This window comes from Myotis brandtii, unplaced genomic scaffold (assembly GCF_000412655.1).
Source record: "Myotis brandtii unplaced genomic scaffold, ASM41265v1 scaffold72, whole genome shotgun sequence".
NCBI classification, from domain to species: domain Eukaryota; kingdom Metazoa; phylum Chordata; class Mammalia; order Chiroptera; family Vespertilionidae; genus Myotis; species Myotis brandtii.
Genome location: NW_005370838.1, coordinates 292429 through 312822, shown reverse-complemented (window position 1 = coordinate 312822; position 20394 = coordinate 292429). Strand labels below are relative to the sequence as shown.

General features: G+C 49.7%; 1 protein-coding gene across 2 annotated transcripts in view; it reads left to right on the top strand.

Annotated features, from left to right (window-relative positions):
* SLC24A3 (solute carrier family 24 (sodium/potassium/calcium exchanger), member 3) overlaps positions 1 to 20394 on the top strand; it is a 484048-nt gene that overhangs the window by 278179 nt on the left and 185475 nt on the right. For both annotated transcript variants that reach the window (XM_014530108.1, XM_014530109.1), the window contains exon 3: positions 6182 to 6258. In XM_014530108.1, coding sequence (XP_014385594.1) covers positions 6182 to 6258 — 77 coding nt within the window. The remainder of the gene's footprint in view (positions 1 to 6181; positions 6259 to 20394) is intronic.

Genomic DNA, 20394 nt, shown 5'->3' with positions numbered 1-20394 from the left:
GGATGTGAATGAGTCCTTTGCTAGAAAATGTCACCCTTGTTGAAATGGAGGGGTACAAAAGTGCGAAATTCCTAGCTCCCCTTGTCTAAATATGAGTTTGCCAGAAATAGACTCTGAGGCAGACTCAAGTACAAGTTTACTTGGGAGATGATCCAGATAGGGGAGTCCAGAATTGAGACAGGGAAGGGAAGGCAGCCAGTCAAAGGAATGTTATAAAGCCACTTGTCACTGTGGACAACTAGAGCTTGATCCTGCTGAGAATTGGAACCTCAGAGTTATCATACTCGAGTCAGGAGGGAGCTGAGTGAGGTTGAGGGCTTCTTCAGATGTTGGTTGAGGGCTTCTTCTGGGGGAAAGAGCCGTATTAATTCTTCAGCATATCCAGCCTTCAGTATCTGGGCAGAGCACCCTTTCTCAGCTTTGGAGATACAGGTGTGGCAGTTGCTTAGCATGAAAGGGGTCAGACATCAGGAATGTAGGTGGGGCATTGATGTCTTGGGAAACACTCCTTGTCCATATTTCTCCCTCTCCTACGAAGCTAGCATTTAATAATTAGATACCCAATACTAGGTACTGCATATTTCATAAGTATCACAGTTAATCCTCTTAACCATGTAAACTAGTATTGTTTTTATTCTCCCATTTTGCACATTAAGACTGAATGAGGTTAAGGAATTTCCCCGAGGCCACAGAACTCATGAGTAGTGAAGGAGGGCTTCAAATTTAGGTCTTCAGGCGCTTAGAAAACCCTGGCTGCCTGTGGTAAGCAAATGTCACCATATTAGTATATTTGGCTGAAGCAACCTTTCTCAGCAAATTTGACTGGTAATATTTGTTTGGTAGTATTTTTTTAAATCCTCACTCAAGGATATTTTTTCATTCACTTTTAGAGAGAGTGGAAGAAAGAGGGAAAGACAGAGAGAAATATCAATGTGAGAGAAACACATCGATTGGTTGCCTCCTGTATGTGCCGACTAGGGTCCGGGCCTGGGAGGAGCCTGCAACTGAGGTACGTTCCATTGACCAGAATCGAACAGGGGACCCATTGATTCGCAGGCTGACGCTCTATCCACTGCGCCAAACCAGCTAGGGCTTTGATTGATAGTTTGATGAGCCCTCTCTTGAGGTTCTTGGTTACCATGACCTATGGTTCCATCTTCCTTCACAGAGATGCTGCTCATGATCTTGTTTCCACATACACATCAATCCATTTGAATCCAGAACTTCGTTTCTGGCTTTTGAAGGGAAGGACTGTGCCCTTTAAAAGGTGGGGGAGGAGGGAGTCAGTTTGCCCTTTCCAATACAGGAATCAACATGCTAGACATGTAGCCCCAGTTATGATCTCAGCTCCTCCCCTAATATCTGTGTGAACTTAGACTGGTTACTTGCTTTCTTTCGGCCTTGATTTACTTATCTGTAAGTTAGGGATAATGTTCCATATTATGTAGAAGCAATGAAAAAGCAATAAATATACATTTACAATACTGGATAAAGATGAGTTCCATCCTTAAATTCAGGATACTGAAATTATTGGGATGATCTCAAAGAGGGTTGGGGCATCCCTTGCCTCCCGCCGAACCTTTCACCCACTCAACTTGTAACTCCTCAGTGATCAGGACTGTGTATCCTGGTTCTTTCTGGAATTAGGGCTAAGTATGGTGCCCAGCACATGGTAAAAGCTGAACCAGTGTGCATTTTTTGTGTGTGATTGATTTGTTAATACGTTTTCCAGTGTGAAAACACAGTCTTTAAAATGAGACAACCTCCCAGCAGGCAGCAGTTCCCCAGGGCACCCTGCACCCTCCCACTGCCAGACAGTCTCCCTCTAGCATTCCTATGGCTTTCTGAACCTCACTGAGCCTAAGAGGAGGGCACTGAACTGTCTCTGAAACGTTTCCAGGGACTAAATATTTAAAAAATGAAGTTGTGCCTATATCCATTTTCACACAGATTCTTTTGTGGATGATTCTGTTCAGGATCTTCAGTCACGACAGATGCATACATCTGATCAACAAACACTCATTAAGTTACTGCTCCATGCTGGCCACTTAAACAGGCACTGATGACACAGAGGGGAATACATTTTCTCCAACCCTAACCACCGGTCTAGTGGAGAAGACAGAAGAAACCGAAATTGCTGGAGGCAAGGCCTCATGTACAAAATGCTGCTGCAGGGCCAGGGACTACAACAGTTATTGCATTACTCAGGGTGGGCTTGGGTATGCTGGGTAACAAACAGCCCCCAAATCACAGTGGCAAGAAGAAGAATAAAAATGTTCTGTCTTACTTATGCTACATGTACAAAATGTATGTATTAGGGGTGTGAGCTTCTGATATCAGTCACTCAGGGATCCAGGCGGATGGGAGATTCACCCCAACATATGTTTCTTTGAAAGCTTAGACAAGAAAATGCAAGCCTGTCCAGAAATATGACATGTTGTTTTACTCACCTTCTATTAATCAGAGCAAGTTGCTGGGCCCCACCTAGCCTTGAAGGGCAGCCATGGGCACACTCCTTCCAGGTCTCTGGAACAAGGAGAATGGGGTATTTGTGAACTGCCTGCATGGCCACCCAAGTTGGAATCCAGTTGTTGGGGAGATTACTGGAGTGTCATTTCTCAGCCAATAATTCTGTGTTTATACAAAAACCATTTCTTGGGAGAAAGAACCGCTGAGTACATTCACACTTGTGTTCACTTTCTCTTTCATCAACCCTGGCCTGGTGGGCACAGGCCATGGGAAGAGAAATGGCAGAGCTCCTGTCCTCAGGGAACTGTCAGTCCAGTTGAGTCAAAGGTACAATAGGCAACAAATGGCTGCAGTTTGGTTGGAATGTCATGTGTTGAGTGCTCGCGCAGTACAGGAGGGCCACCATAGGAGTGGGGAAGGCTCTGTACGAGGCTAGTACTACATCCACTGGCAAGGTTTCCCCAATGTTCATGTGAGGAGAAGAAGGAGCAGCAGGCTTTATGGGGGAGCACAGGACAGAACTGTGAAGTCACCCCATCGCTGCAGGGGACGAGCTGGGCAGGGTCAGGGCTCCAGATTCTTGGGGCAATTCCCAAGAGGCAGTCAATCAAATTGACTAGATATTTTGGTATGAAAGTCCCCTGGGATGAGACAACACACCGCGATTGCCTGGCTCATATTCCTTCTGCTCAGATGTGCTAAGGGAGCTGGGTGTTAGCGTGTGTTGATCTTCATCTTGGCTGCTTCATTTGATCAATAGGCAATTAGTATGTCCAAAGATGCCATGAATGTCCCTGCTGCAGGTGTGTGTTTTTTCAAAGAAAGCAGAAAGCACTCTTCATCTCCAGCAAACCTCCATTTAGATTCATCAAACCCAGGCCTCAGGAAAGCAGCCAGGAGAGAGGAGCGGGCCGCTGATTGCTGTTGCCTTGGCAAGGGGAATGCACTGGGTTCGGGCTCAGCGGTTTCTATGGGAACAGCACTGCTTGCCTTTGCTGGCCCCCTGGGGCTGGTGAGATGTACTGAAAGGAAAACTGAGAGGAAGAAAGAAGAAAGAGTCCTGGCTGGTGTGCTCAATGGTTAGAACATCAGCCTGCACACGAGAGGGTCTCAGGTTCAATTCTCAGTCAAGGGCATGTACCTGAGTGCAGGTTCAATCCCCACCTCTAGTCAGGGTACATGCAAGAGGCAACCAATCCATGTATCTCTCTCACACATCAATGTTTCCTCCCCCACCCCCCGCTCCTCTCTCCCCACTTCCACTCTCTCTAAAAATCAATGGAAAGAATATCCTCACCCATTGGGTAAGGATTAAAAAAAAAAGAGAGAGAGAGAGAGAGAGAGAGAGCAGTAGAAAGAGACTTGAGGATTTTGAAGGTGTTCAGGGGAACCCTCAGCCAGATGTGGTCCCAGAAGCCCGATCATGGGAAGCACCTAAGTCAGTGGTTCTCAACCTTCCTAATGCCGCGACCCTTTAATACAGTTGCTCATGTTGTGGTGACCCCCAATTTCATTGTTACAAATTGAACATAATTAAAGCATAGTGATTAATCACAAAAACAATATGTAATTATATATGTGTTTTCTAATGGTTTTAGGCGACCCCTGTGAAAGGGTCCTTCGACCCCCAAAGGGGTCGCGACCCACAGGTTGAGAACCGCTGACCTAGAGGGACGTGCATCATGCAGCTGCCTTGGACTAAACACAGTCCTGAAGAAACAGACGCCAGTGCCAGGCAGTCAGGAATTGGTGATAGGTGACTTCAACCCCAAGACAGAACGGAATGTGTCCTTGGCCCCCTGCCAGACCAGCATCCCGTTATGTTATAACTATGAGGAATGGTGATACATAACCCAAGCATGGCTAGAGGTGCTTCACATACACTGTCTGCACTCTCCCCAGCAAGGATGGCATCCACACACCCATCCTTTGGATGAAGGAAGTGGGTTCCAAGAGAGGAAAGAATAGCCTGGGAGAGGTGTAGGTGGGGTCTGACCCTGGCTTGATTCCCCACCTGGGCCCTTATGCAGAACCCAGTCAACAACTCAAAATAAATATTACCTTCTCAAAGATGGATGAGCATCCTAGCTCTCACCCCTTGACTGAGAAATGCCGCTGGTTTGTGTGGGCTTGGGTGTGAGGAAGCATACCCGAGTGGAGGGCAGCTGGGGGACATCAGCACCCCATCAGCCTGTGGGAGGCACTAGAAGCCCCACCTTGTTTTAAAGATGAGAAAACTGAGGCAAGAAAGCTCTGGGCAGAGCCTTCCGGCCCAGTGAGCTACCCTGCCTCCTCCACATGCTCTTGTCTTACACAGCTGCGGTTCTTCCGAAAACACCATCTCCCAGATGTGTGGTGGCTTGAGTCTGAGTCGGCCAGGAGGGGAGCTTGCTTGGTCCTGGGGAAGCAGCTCGGTGCTCTGGTAGCTCTGTTCTTGAACCGCTGGGCAACCTGGGCAAGGCTGACATTCTCCACCCCGGTCAGTGCCCAGGGTCAGCTCTCTTCAGCATTTTTCATCCCACGGATACCTAGTAAAGGTGTCTGCTGCGTGCACTAACTGTTCTCTGTGTTCCTGGGAGTAGTAAGGAGGAGCTTCGGGCCATTTGTCAGATGGCCAGTAGGCAAACTGAGGCTAAGAGAGGAAAATACACGCCACCAAAGGCCAGCCGTGGGAGTGCTGGCATCGAGCCCCGCATCTGCAGATGCCCAACTGAGGAGCCTTTCCTTGACCCCAGGCTGACCCCTTCCTTAGGAAGGTTAAATACAATCATTCCAACTGCTTTAGAACCTCAGCAAAGCAGCACTTCGTGAAACAGCGGCATGCGCATTGATAGGCTGTGTGGATAGTGCCTAAACAGGGGCTGCTGAGGTCAGTAATAAGCATTAGGGGCCTCCCCCAATGAAGCTACTGCCCAATGGGTCTCCACTGAGGGCTCTTACATTCTCTTAATGAGCCACCATGCTTAATATAACAACGCGTTACAATGTCGCTAACTAGGGTGGAAATCATAATATCCAGGCCCTGCCATGCTGGGTTCGGAATGCAGATCCCAATAGCAGTTTATCCAGGCCTTTAAGCTTGGCCCAGGGCCTCCCCTCTGCCACCACCACCTCCACCCCACGCCCACTGCCATGTGCGGATGCCAGTTATGCATGAGCAAGTCATGGTCTCTCGTTCCTACTCATAAAGACACCCTGCACCTCCTCTCTCCCAGTTCCTACACAAGGGAGGCTTGGAAGATGACAGGGGTGGGGGACACAGGCTAGTGGACACTGGGCATCGCTACGCCAGACACGTGGATGGTTTCCTGAGGCACCTGCGACTCTGTCCAGGCCCTGCTCTGATCCCAGGAACTCACTGGACTTGGCCAGTGCAGGGCTGGATAGTAGTTCACGTATTTTCTCACTGACACGTTAAGTAGCGACCTAGAGACCACCCTGCTGTTGCAGTGCTGAGATGCCTGATGGATCATGAAAACATCTTTTGGGGCAGAGTCCCAGGTGCTTTAACACAACTGTAGTTGGTTGCCTACCTTCTAATCTGCAGGAAACACTAATTTCCAGTTCGAGGTCTGTGAATAGAAAGATTTCATTTTTTCTCATCCAAGTTCATGGACCCCCTCTGAACATGAGGACTGGCAGACTGTCCCGACCCCCAGCACAGAGAATGCTGTCATCTGTACTGAGCTGGTTTTCTCTCTCTTTTCTTCAGCCCTGCATGAGTTCCCCAGGGACATCTTCACCAACGAGAAACGGAGACAGGGAGCAGTGGTTCTCCATGTGCTCTGTGTAAGTACCTTCTCGTGGCTCTGCTGGAGGGTCCCAGGGGAGGCCTGGCTGGGGGGTGGGCAGTGGTGCCCGCACCGGCATCGCCCCTCCCTCCTGTTCACACACCTGGCAGGGGGTCCTTGGAGCCTTGTGGGGGCAATCTCTCAGTGTACCCTCTTTAAAAGGCCATGGGTTCATAAGCTGGCAGGCATCTATGTGCATTCTGTTCTTGATATCCCACCCAAAGTGTGGACTCCAAGGTCAAACAGACCTGTTCCACACTCCTTAACTATGCTCGCTCTCTCTGCTCAAATGTCACCCCCTTGGGGAGCCCTTTCCTAACCAGCCTTTATATTGTTATATGATTATTTGCTTATTGTCAACCTCACTGACATGTAAGCCTCAGGAGAACTGGGACTTGGTTTTGTATGCGACTTAATTTCCCCACCTGTTCCTGGCATGTGGCAGGGGCAGAGTATTTGTTAAGTCAGTGGATTAAGTATAATGGCAACTGATACAGTGCCTGGCATGTAGTAGGTGCTCACTAAAGTTTGTTCTGGCTCTGAACATCCACCACTGCCCTAGCACGTCCTATGCAAACCCAGTGGGCTGGAGGCCTGTGATTTCCCTGGACCCCATGGGAGAGTTTGGAGAGGGGGTGTGTGGAGATATGTCTGAGGAGTGGCGGAGAAGCCGAAGGACCCGGCCGGGTTCTGAACGAGGTGCGGCACTGTGCGCTTTCATCTCTGGGGTACCCACCCTCCCCCAGAATTCTATCATCTGGTTATTTATTGCTGTGAAAAAAATTCTTCAAATTCTGTGATGTACCCAATAACCACTTTACATTGCTTCTGGGTTCTGTGGGCCAGTCATTAAGAAAAGGCCCAGAGGGAATACTGTATACAGGGTCCGGGCCTGGGTGGGTCCATGTGATGGCGGTGTTGACACGCAAGGCTGGGGCTGGGGCCACTGCTGCTGGAGGACCCCCCTCCCCCCAACTCCAAAAGGGCTGTCCAAGCTCATGTCTGGGGTCCAGGCTGAGCACTGGCTAGGCTGGGACTGTTGACCAGAGCACCTCCCTGTGGCCGCTCCAGCGGTGGCTTCATGGCGGGGCTCTGGGAGAGGGGCTTACAGTGAACATGGAGGGAACCTCACGGCCTGTAATGCCCAGGCCCCTAAGTCACAGGCATCTATGACTCAAGGGGAGGGGACAGAGACCTCACTTTTCAGTGCACACCTGGACTTTGGAGTCTGACCAATCACGGGCTTGGAGCCAGCTCTGCTGTTCTTACTTTGTGTGTGGCTTCTGACAGGATATCTAACCTCTCTGGGCCCCTAGGCTGCCCGAAGCCTGACCCCCTCATGGTGAAAGCCATCAATTCTTCGTCTTTTCTCACTCACCTCAACCCCCCAGAACCACCTCCCCTGGGGAAAAAGGGCATGAGAAGTCCCTTTTAAGCAAAGACAATCTCTAAAAATACCAAGTGATAAAGTTGGCGCTCTGCAGTCCGCCTGCCCGTTAGGAGAGCCCATGCACAGAGCGACTAATACGGATGCCAGCTGCCGCCCTGGGCACCAGGGAGGCTCCCTGTCGAAAGGCTGAGGAGACCCAGGCACTGAGCTGGTCCAGAATTCCCTGGGAGCCGTCAGCACCCTGTGCCCCGACATCTGAGAGATGAGGCTGCTACTTTGGGCACAAACAGTGTGAGCTCCCTCCTCCCGGGCCACGTTGCCGCCTGCAGCTGGCAGGGCCCGTCCTCCCACTACCCCGAGCCCCCTCTGATGCCAGCCCAAGGCAGAGGAGGGTGCATTTGCCTTGCTCTTCATGACTCAAAGATGCCTGTAGTCTCATCTGTCTGTGACCGCACATTCCCAGGGTGGCATGAAGGCCAAGTGTACAAAAACCCTAACCCTAACCCTAATTCCCTCTTAGACACTTCCCTAGAGAGTGGGCAGAAACCTGCAGCTTAGCACCTTGTCATCGTTGGTATCTAATACTGCACTTAGCCCCTGCCCTGGGCCCTGCATTGAAGAAACCCCAGGGCAAGGAGTCTAGGGACCAAGGGCAGTATCCACCCCTGTGAGACCATGCTCCAGGCATGTGGAACTTCAGAATTTTCCACCCAAACAGCGGTGCCTGCTGCCAAGGCCAGGATGGGCCTCCTCCCTGATCCATCTCTGAGAGGGAAGAGACCAGGTGGAAAAGCTTAAACTTGCTGCCCAGGGCATCCACAGGCATGCCCATGGTGCAGGGAGGAGCCGGGCTCAGACCAGGAGGAGGGCACCTCTTCTCTGTGGCAGGGGCACAGGTTAGGGTGGGCCTGCCGATACCCGCCCCAAGGTCAAGGACCAAATCTTGCCTTATGCTTTCCGCAAGAGCATTAAGCTCCCCCAGTAGGACATGAGCCTCACCAGGGAAGCCCCTTTGTACAGTGCCCAGTGCCTTGACCAACAAACGCTGCCCAGTTTAGTGCAGGGCTGAGTGATACTTTTCACCCCCTTCATTCAACAAGGTGCCCAGCGCATTTGGCGTGCTCAGGAATCGTTACATGCACATGTGGATGTGAGAAGACACGCTGCCAGGACTAACCTGTAGGAACAGATGAATGCGTGAGACAGAGCGGGAGCTGAGAACAGATTTCCTGCACTCAGCCATCAGAGGGCCTTTCTGAGCCCCTGCAACGTGGGAGCGCTGGGCTGGTCCCTTCTAGAGGCCCGAGAGGCAGCCTCACCCGCAGGAACCCACTGCCCTGGGGAGGCCCATTAATGGACACTCCAGCCCCGAGCTAGGTGCTGGCCATGCATCGTCTGTGCCATGTGATGTGGGAATGCAGAGAAGGCAAGTCCCGTGTTGGGAGGCAATTGCATTGAACTTGAAGGGAATTTTCCAACAATGACAGGAGTAAAGGGGTTTCAGGCAGGAGCAGGACACCTGTGATGAAGGATATGGAGACTGGAGAGTCCCTGGCGCCTGGAGTGAGCAGAAACCAAGGACCTAGAGAGGGGTAGAGAGGTTTAGGGAAGGCTGGGCCTCACCTGGAGGCACCACAAGGTGGCTCAGTTGCTGAGTTAGACGTGGCAGGAAACAGATTCTGGATCTCGCCACCCCTCCTTGCTCAGGAAGCAGGGTCAGCCATAGCCGGAGGGGGCCTGAGTGACCGGCCCTCCATCAGGTGAGAAAGACCTAGGCCCGGCCACAGAGAGACGCTCAGGGTGGCCACAGAGAGAGGGCAGGGCTCCCTGAGGAAGACCCCAGATCTGGGAGGGACATGAGATGGGGAGAAGGGGACTGAGCATCATCCAGCCATCTCTAGGCCCCTGAAGAGCTATGTCTGCCTCCTCCAGGGAAGGGAGGGTCTCAGAGGTGTATTCTGTCACCCTGGACTGCCTCAGAGAGGGCCACAGGCTGTTCTTTCATGGGATTAACTTCCGTCCTTTTAGATCTCAAGCAGAGAGCAGCGTCCTTTCAAATCGTACTCTGAAACGCAAGCGTTGGTACCCACGCTCATCCTTCCCCTTCCCACCTGGGCCCCTGAGTGAGCTGTTCCTGTGAGGCCCCGTAAAGCCGTGGCCTCCAACCTCAGGCGGGCATGGGCCTTTGGACGCCCCCTCTCCCCCGAGAACAATTTTAAAAAGCCAAGCCTGCTTCTCTTTTTCTTTCCCTTTTCCATACAAGTACTTCCTTCCTTTGTGTATGATTTGTAGAAATCAGCCATTTCTGGTTAAACTTTTCAAACACCGTAGATTTAATTTTTCCTTGAATCTTTCTGATTTTATCAATTTCAGAAGCCCTAAATCCTGGGATTGCACTAAAGAAAGATTTCTATTCCTTCTGACTATTCTTTATATATGGGCTCCTGACTAGAGTGGGTAGTTCATCATCTGTATAACTGTCAACAATGAATAGCCCCAAGGAAACACACTAGTCTTTGGACTTGATTTATAGCCGATCTGTTATAATGTTGAGACACTAAACGCAGTGTTTCCTGTTTCTGAGGAAATTCGCACCCTGTAAACTCGGGGAGCTGACCCCAAACAGAGGAAGAAGCCTGTGGATAATTTTCTAGGACCATGGTTTGTTTGTGATTTATAAGAATTTTGTGAAAGTTCACTAATTATCCCGTGTGTCCATAGCTGAATCATTGAGACTATAAGCCAATTTATACATTTTCTCTTCCAGTAAAAGCAGCTTTCAATAATCAGTGTTTGAAATTCTTCCTCAAAATGGGTCTGTTTTTAATAAATCAACCTCCACAGCAGAAATAAATACCTTGTCAGCTTTGGGAAAGGATTCTTCCTAAGCTTCCAGCCTTCTTTTCAGGTGTTTAATGTAATCCCTCTCTTGCGGTAGGAGGATGTTTCTGTGTGCTTGTGTGTGAGGTGGTACGGAGTGAACGTGTAGTCCTTCTGAAGGCAACGTCCTGCTAAGTGAGTCTGTTTGGAAGAAGGGTCCAGCCACTGACTCAGCAACTCGGACCCATCCATGGACCAACCCAGGAAGGAAATATTAACCAGAAAGTTTCCGGTGTCCATCTTCATATTCTAAAACCTAGACAGGCTCCGAGGAGCCCACAGGAAACTCAAGCATTGACTCTGTGTGTGCAGAAGGCTCAGTCAGGGCAGCCACCCTCGGGCCCCGTCAGGCTTCCCAGGGTGGCAAAAGGGATATGTGGGCCATAGGGAGGTGCCTGGCCATGTGATCTGAGGCCTGCTCTGTCCGGCAGTGGAAACTCCTTTGTCCACAACTCCATCTTCACCGCACCCGGTGTATAGTGCCCACTTTAGGGGCTCGCATGTACTAAAAAGGGGTGGGCTCCACACAGGGTGGGCCATTTGGGGAGCTCAGGGAGGATTCTTGTGCTGGGCCGTCAAGCCAGGGCTCCAGAATGTGGAAGTTCCCCAGGGATGGCAACAGGACCATAGCTGCTGATCCCTGTGGCATCCCTGTAGGTGATGTACAGGGCTGGACCCCAAGGTTGGTGGTCTCCCCCAAACCTCCAGCTCCTGTCCACATTTCTCTCCCCCAAACCTCCAGCTCCTGTCCACATTTCTATCCTCCTTCTCCAGCCCAGTTTTTAATCTGGTCAGGAAATTGGGGAAATTCCCTGTGAGCCTGCATCCAATTCTCTCTTATTCCCAGGTCAGCATTTTAAAGTCAAGAATTTGCTAATTCCTGTTTCATGATTCCACTAAGACCTCTTTGCTCCCCAAAGCCGCAGTGGAAACCAGTCGGCATTGGAGGAAGGCCCTGGAGTAGAGGTGGTGAAGTGTGATTGGGATGTGTGGGGGAAGAAGGAGGTTATTCAGATATCATCCTCCCCGTGGGATTGTGGGTTTTCTAGGTCCGTTCCCTATTTCCTCTCTGTGGCGGTATTCCCAGCCAAGCACGGTGCCTCGATGGCCTAGACGTCCCTCCCCTCCCCGCCCCCCCTCCATCTCCACACAACCTGAGCCCCATGCAGGCCCTGATGCCGCCTGGTGTCCTTGTTGCACCTGCTCTGCTTGCTCACTCCCTACCTGTACTGTTCACAGCCCCAGAAGTGTCTAATGCAGCGGTTCTCAACCTGTGGGTCGCGACCCCTTTGACGGTCGAACGACCCTTTCACAGGGCTCGCCTAAGACCATCCTGCATATCAGATATTTACATTACGATTCATAATAGCAACATTACAGTTATGAACTAGCAACGAAAATAATTTTATGGTTGGGGGTCACAACATGAGGAACTGTATTGAAAGGGCCAGAAGGTTGAGAACCACTGGCTAATGGGTCCAGCTCATAGGTTTCCTGCCTGAGGTGCGTCCCCAGCCGGCCTATGGGTTGACCTCCCCTGGGTCAGGTTCTAATCAGTCACTGTGATAGAAGGACAGGGCTTCCTTCAGAAAGTGCAGGGATGGCCAAACTCCTAATGGGGAGTCTGGGCTCCGCCACCCCAACCCCGAAACTAACCCCTCTACTCTGCGTGACAGTGAACGCTAATTTGGATGTGTTCTTGGAGAAGGGAGTTGGTCTGGGGAGAGCCCACGTCCCAAATGGGAAAGGCTACTTTACTCCTCTGAGCTTCCAGTTCCCCTTTAGTCCTGGGGGAGAAGGCTATCTGGAAGGCCCTCACCAAGGAATCCATTTCCTTGGGGCCTGAGACTCTCAGTTATCTCTGCTGTCTAATTTTAATATCTGGAGGAATGGTTGCTCTGGGCAGGCTCCCTTCCCTGGGGTCCAGATTGCTTTTGTTAAAAACCAGAGAATAAACTACTTAATGCAATAGCTGGTTCTTAAGGGCAGAAGGGCCAGGATACAAGCAGGAGGTGGAGGAGGCTCCTTCCAGCTCCACCAGCCCTCCTCCCCAGCCCTGGGAGAGGCAGCTTTGCATATCAAAGCTCGCCAGCCACCTCAGCCCCAGGGGTTATGTTTGTCTCTCCAGGGGCTGTCCTTGGGCTTTCTGGGCTTTGAGACTCTACTTCTATGGCCCAGCACTAATGGAACTTTCTGTGCTGACGAAAATGTTCTCTGTCTGCACTCTCCAATGTGGTAGCTGCTGGCCACCCATGGCCACTGAACATTTGAAATGTGGTTAGTGTGACTGAGGAACTGATTTTTAATTTTATTTCATGTTAATATAAATGTAATTAGCCACATGTGCCCTAGAAAGCATAGTGATGAGTTCTAATTTCGCCCCATCTTCCCTCCCTTTGATTATGTTCTTAACTTGAAATCAAGAATTAGAGATGGCCAGGGAAAAGGTCACTAGCAAAGGATGCAGGGAAGGCTCCTTGGGGCCACCACTGTGGGATGTTCTGTGAGGAGAAAGGACGCCTCGGAGTAAGAAAAGTTATGTCCCTAACAAGCTCCTGACCTCAATTTTCATGTCTGTAAAGTGGGAGTACATAGTAGGTGCTCGGTAAATGCTGGATTTTTTTAGTCTTCATCTTCTCCCCACCCCACACCCCTCTACGGCAGCTCACTTGTGCTTAACCAATCCCCAAACTCCTCCTGTCAGGGGATCAGAGCCAGATCCATTCAGTGGCAGCGGGTCCTGTGAGCTACAGGACAGGGGTCGCAAGGCCTCTCTGCAGCTGGCATTTCTGCCACGCCCAGGGCTCTGGGCGAGGGGCTGCTGCAAGTATTTGGAGTTTTAAGGAGACCTACATGATCTGGTCAGCAAGGTTTCAGCAACAACTTACTTGCTGGGCAGACGTGTTTAGTGTTTAGTTAAGGGATTTCACCCTGGAAGAGAAAAATGATTAGAAGAGCTTGTGGAATTCGCTGTTTACTCTTGGAAAAGTGCTGAGCGTGTCCTTAATTTGTCAGTGTCAACACAAAGCTAAAACCGGTGTGCAGAGAGGATTAACACAGAGAGAGTAAATTGTTCTATTTCGATAGATCTGTTACTCCCGCCCCTCTTTGCTCCTGAGACTTCTTTCCGAAGGCCCCAGCCTGGTCATGAGGCCCCTGTGTTGCACCCGGGCTTGCAGTGGATGGACTCCCCAGGACCCCCGAGCTGGAGATAAAGTGTGATCCCTTAGAGCAAGCATGTCAAACTCAAAGGCTAACCTGGGCCAAATAAGGTTTAAGTTTATGTGGGCCGCAAAAAAAAAAAAAAAAAGCTTCAGTTTTCATAGAAACAGGTTTATTTCGATAGAGACATGCTGAATACAGACGGCTGAAATAAATGAGTAATCATTAACATAAAATAATAGAACATTTTAATAAAAATATTTTTTTCTTGAACATTAACTTATCAGACATTGCATAACTGCACAAATTAATAAGTGTAATGCAAATAAACCTATTTTTCTTGTTCTCCGAAAGCGAAATATTTCCTTTTGCGAAGACCAAACCAGTCAGTCCAAGACTAATGACGTGGCAATGAGCTGCTAAAATATTCACTGCTAGTATTAGTGGAGAGAAATGGTATGCCTGCATGTAAGGTACATAAGGGAAATGAATGCAACACGATTATAATAATCAGTCATTAGCAAACATTGTAGTTCATTATTAATAACTAGAGGCCTGGTGCACGAAATTTGTGCACGGGTAGGGTCCCTAGGCCTGGCTGGCAATCAGGGCCAATTGGGACTTCCTGCGGCCGGCCGGGGCCTCCCTTCATTCTGCGCCACCCCCTGGTGGTCAGCGCATGTCATAGCGAGCGATCGAACTCCCAGTCTCCCAGTCAAACAATTTGCATATTAGGCAGATAGATGGATAGATAGATAGATATAGATATAGATTATGTATAACAGAATATTGTAAAAATTAAGTTATGAAGTTTTTATTAAAACATTTCTTACATACCGTTATATTGGCTGGGCCACAAAAATATTCCTTGTGGGCTGCATGTGGCCTCTGGGCCGCAAGTTTGACATGCTTGCCTTAGAGCCTGCACTGGAACAAGACCCATCTGAGTTTCAGCCCTGGCTTTTCCACTTATTCGCTACATAGCCACGGGCAAGTTGCTTGGCCTTACTGAGCTTGTTTCCTCACGTGTCCCTAGAGATACATACCCACTTCGTCAGGTTGCACCCACTTCATCAGGTTGCTTTGAGGAATACGTAAAGACAGATGTTCCAAGTTCTTAGCGAGGTGTCTGGCACTGCGTGGATAACACCCCGTCTCTACCCCTTAGTTCTTGCAACTTGTATGTGCCCGCCTGACTCCTGCCTGACTCCCAATATCCAGCCCCTGTTACTTGACTTCTTCTGGTCCCCAGAATGCAGGACAACCCAGAAGTAGCCCTCATAGAGGAGGTGGTGGGTAAATACCTCAGTTCCCTGGTGCCTCAGTTGGGCTAAATGAAACACGTGTTCCACCCTGTCTCCCAGAGTTGCGTGAGCAGGGTAAGTTGTAGGTGCCAACCCAGTACCTTGTTTGAAAGCATCTTGATTAGATGCCTGATCTTCTCCAAATCATTTCCCTGCCGTCTCCTGCTGCTTTCTGGGGTCTCCCTGTCAGTGAAAGGACTTGCACTGGAATCCTGGTATCCAGTTCTCTCCTGAGGCACCGAATGCATATCACCTACCATTATTAATATGCCCATTTGGTCTCTCTACAACCCATGAGGCTAAGGAGATGCAAGATTCTGAGTCTCCCGTTCCTTCTAGACATCCCCAGACCAAGGTGTGACTGAGTTCACCTACAGTCTCTGTGGCTCATGTCTTGACCCCAATGCCATATGGAAAAAAGCCAGGGAAATGGGCTTTGGAGCAGACAGTTTTCTGATCTTATGAGGAGCCCCAGATGGTGATGGGAGAGCGTATACACATTGTTTAGATAATAAACGTTTTCTCTTGGAGACCAGCCACCTGCAGGGTGCTGTGTGTCCCTCTCCATCTTATTTATCTAATTTATTTTTGGTCCACCCATCCCTACTCTATGTATTTTTTTAAATTCATTTTGTTTATAGAAGATAAACTTTGTGTTCCTCTGAGATGACACTGCCAACAGCCACAGTTTGTATACAATAGCTATGAATGGACTACTTATACTTTTGTAGCATTTTCTCTCTGAAGAGTATACGTTTAAAAGCTAAGTAAACAATGAGGTAATGCCATTTGGATTCATCACATGTCCTAGCGTAAAGAACTGGTCTTTAGCAAATATTCAAAAAATCAATCTGGATAAAATAGTCAATTAAATGCTCTCATTTATCAGAAAACACGCCATGCATTTTAAATGGTGGTGCTCAGTGGTTTTGCTCAACAGTTTCCTGATGATTCTGTTTTATGGAGAACCTTAGACAAGACCTGCTATTTATCATGGTTCCAGACGTCAGAATAAATGCTCTCCAGAGGGAACTTTGTGTCCCCTCTATTTATTATCCCTCCTACCTGGTATAGGAGTTCTAAGTTTAACAAAAAACCTGACCTTAAAGCCCAGAAGCTTCTGTACCCAGAGGTGCAGCTCTGCAGCCTGTTCCACAGTCTACGGAGTCATTTCCTCCCTGCAGATCGGCACCGGAAGAACTCCTGTGGCTGAGACAGGTGTCTCAGACAGGCCTCCCCGAGAAGCCGACCTGAAACAGGGAGCCAGGGCAGGTGCTGCCTTTAGGGCAGTGGTTCTCAACCTTGTGGCCCTTTAAAACAGTTCCTCATGTTGTGACCCCCAACCATAAAATTATTTTCGTTGCTACTTCATAACTGTAATGTTGCTACTGTTATGAATCGTAATGTAAATATCTGATATGCAGGATGGTCTTAGGCGACCCCTGTGAAAGGGTCGTTCGACCGCCAAAGGGGTCGCGACCCACAGGTTGAGAACCGCTGCTTTAGGGGATGGTTCCAGGAAGCACCCTGCAGAGGGGGGCAGAGGAGGAAAGGCAGCCCATCAGGGCTGTGTGGTAAGGCCAGTGACCCCTGAGCGCAGGGCTGCTGAGCTTATGCCCCACCCCCTGGACCTGCACATAGTGGAGAACATGACCTTCCACTGAGGTGCCCAGCGGAGGTGCAAGGGGCCTGCAGTGTGTAGCCCCGCCTCCTGTCAGTGCTGGCAGAAGGCTGCTTCCATGGAGGCCAGCTGCTCCAAAGCCCTCCGGCCCAGAGATGGAAGTTGTCCGGTTGTCACGCCAGGAACATGAGTGCCAGGGACGAGGGTGGGCACTGCCAGTGCCTGCCCAACACATACCAGCTGGGCTGCCCCAAATAGGAGCGGACTTGCACCTGTGCCCACCCCTTGAGCTCATCCTGGAGATCCTGGCTGGCGACTTCCCCTGCGTCTTCTCCCAGTTCCCCCTTCCACACACAGGCGTGGTGTGTGTGCTTGAGGTTCAGATGCCACCAGTGTCCCCCAGGTGAGTTCACCCATGGGAGCTCCTGAGGCCAACTCTCCTGTAGTCCACAATCTGTCTGAACCGCCTCCGGGTGGGGAGTAGAAAAAAGATGGCATCCTCTCATCCAGTGAACTGCAGGGAGTCTGCAGCTGCCCAGCTCCCACCCCCTGCATGGAGAACTGTGCACATCCCCCCCCACCCCCCACACACACACCCCAGAGAACTTTTCTTCCTATCCAGCCCTTCACATTTTCTTTCCGACCCAGTGAGGCGAGAAGAGCAAAGGTCTTGTCTTGTCTCAACACCTTTGTCTCCTTCAATGTGTTCCCTCCAGTGCTGCATCCCAACTTTGGACTTGACAAGTTCTATTAGTTCTTCCATTTCTCAGGATTAGGGTGAAGATCAAGGCTGCAAGCCCTGACTGCCACCTACTGCCTGGGTGGCCTCTAATACTCTGGGCCTCTGTTTCCCCACCTGGGTATGGGGATGAGGCTAGCACCTACCTCACAGGGAATTTATTGTGGGATACGATAAAGCATGTACTATCTCAGTCCGGTGCCTAGAAAATAATAGGTACCAGACAATGTTAACTCCTATTATTTTCATTGTTCTCTGCATCAGTCTGTGGGCACCTTTTGTCCAGGGTCCATCAAGGTGATCTTCCTAGCTCATGTTCCCTTCCAGTCCAAATCAAGCCCTCCTAGCACCAGATCAATGTCTTGAGTGCAATGTCCCGGTGATGCCTTGCTCACACGTCTTCCCCAGCAATGGGGGTGGGGGGAGGGAGGGTTTCCTAGTCAGACTGTTGGGTTTGAATGCCAGCCTCGCCTCTCTTTAGGAACATTGCCTCGGAGCAGTCACTTGTTTCTCTGTGCCTTAGTTTTCCTGTAACGTGAGGATAATGACAGGATGTGCTTCCGCGAGCTCTCCGTGTGGGGGTTAGAGAAATCAGTCCTACCAAGTGCGTAGAGCACAGCCTGGCACTCAGGACGTGCTCAGTAACTCTCAGTCATTGTCATTATTGGCATTTCGGTGTCCCCACCATCCATGTGCTGACCATTTTTTCAGGCTCTTTTTTTCTCTTCTTCTGTATACCCATATATTATAGACTAGCAAAAACAGATTATTCTCCACCCACCAGTAAATGTCAGGGCCTTCCTGATCCCAGTTCCTGGCCAGGTCCCCTTCACCTTTGGACTCCTGGAAGCTCCAGCCTGATGCCTGTCCTCCTTGAAGCTTTCCCTGACTTCCCATAAGGAGAAGTACTACTTTACATTCGCTTAGATCTTCCCCTGCTCTAAACTCCCACCTTCTTGTTCATCTCCCAAGGAACTTCATGCAAGCTGCCCTCAGTTGTAGCACACGTCTTCCCACTCTCCCCAGATTAGTATTGGTGAGCTGGACCATGTTTTAGTCATCTTTATGTTCCTGTCACAGGCTGCATGGCACCTTGCATGCAGGATTTGCTTCTTGAAGATGTAGTGCAGCGGTTCTCAACCTGTGGGTCGCGACCCCCTTGGCGGTCGAACGACCCTTTCACAGGGGTCGCCTAAGACCATCCTGCATATCAGATATTTACATTACAATTCATAACAGTAGCAACATTACAGTTATGAAGTAGCAACGAAAATAATTTTATGGTTGGGGGGGTCACAACATGAGGAACTGTATTTAAAGGGCCAGAAGGTTGAGAACCACCGGTGTAGTATGTGAGTAAATGAATGAGTGAAGTGCACTTAATAGCTTATCTTTTGAGCATATACTCAGTATCAGCTGGGAAGAGTTAAAAATGAAAGAGGTGAGCAATGAAAATGACAATGTTTTCATAGGGCTCCAGGGGTTCCCTCAGTCCTGAGCATAACAAGATGACCTTTTGGGGATGGACCTTCATTGAGAGAAGGGTCCTGAATTAAATACTCAGGATACCGCCCCCCCCGCCCCCCCCCGCACAAGGCAGGACAGAGCAAATTAAAGCAAGAACGCAGAGGCCACCTGCTTTAGTTACATACCTTGGCTCTCCACCATGTCGGTGCTGCTCAGGTAGCTTGGGCTTTGCAAAGCTCCAGTGGCAGCAGACACCCACCCCTGAAGAGACGAGTCTGTTTCACAAGGACTCAGAGGCCTTTCCAAAATCTACACAAAGATGTAGCACCTAAAGGAACATCTTCAAGAACAATCACAATGTTCCCTGACTCCATTAAGGTGAATTATTTCTCCGGAGGGTTGGTCTCTATCTACTGAGGTATTATTTCAGCAACCAAAAGGCAGTGCTCACATACGAAAGGCACCCAAACATGTGATTAGTAAAAGATCGGCATAGGTGGGTTTGGGGGCTGTACCTTTGGTTTCCTAAGCTCGTTTAGCCTGAGGACCAATTACAGGAAAGGACACCGGCCTGTTTGTACGAGACTCCGGGACTTCACAAGGACCCCTTTCTCTTCCCGAGATCCCAGGAGCTTCTTGCTCTCTGCAGAGGCTCCGGAAGGTTTTCCGGAGCTGTTCTTATTGCCGGTGCTCTTGTTCTCTCATGTTAAGGAATGCCAAGGACCCCCAAAGTGCACTTGCCCTTTCAATTTGCAACACCTATTTCATTGGGGAATTTGGAACCAGTTTCTAAGAAGCTGGTTCATAGGACATTTGGATTAAACTGCCAACCATCAACCCTCCCACTTGCTATAGGATGGCGCCCAAGATGGGGCCCACTTACCCAAATCTTTACTCTCAGGGCATTTGTCCTTGACTACCTATGGTGCTCCCTTTGAGAGTTTTGTTTCCTGAGGCTTTCTTTGCATTTCCTCCAAGAATTCTGGGAGCACATGGGTTTCTTGGTGACATGCTCTTCCACCTAGAAATCTCAGAGCAAGTATGCAGATTAGATCCAACTGTGGCCCTCATTCTTGGGCATTTGGTTAGGATGCCTTTTGCAAATTCTTGTGATATATCCTTGGATTACTGAGCACTCCCTGATCCTGGCCTATAGGTCATCATGGAATCTGCCTTGTCAGCTATTTTATTAGCACTCTGGTGGTTCTTGTTTTATGCAGAAAGGTGGAAGCCTGATCATCTATTTTTTCTTTTCTGGAACTTGCTAGAACTGCCTTTTCCTCTGTGCTGTGGATGCAGGGATTGAGGCAGACGTGTATCCTTGGCCGTAACCATACTTTTCAGCATCTGAAGCTGTGACAGAACCAGCAGTTTTGGCTTGTGCTGGACCCTTAACATTCTCTCCTGGACACAAGCCTAAATTCATTTGACGGCATCCCTTTTTCATTTTACAGAGTTGGCTGAGACAAGATCTATTACTCCTCTGTAATAGCAGGCCCTGGAGCATACTTTTATCCCCACGCTCATACACACATGCAATACGTGAATGCACATGTTACACACACATGCAT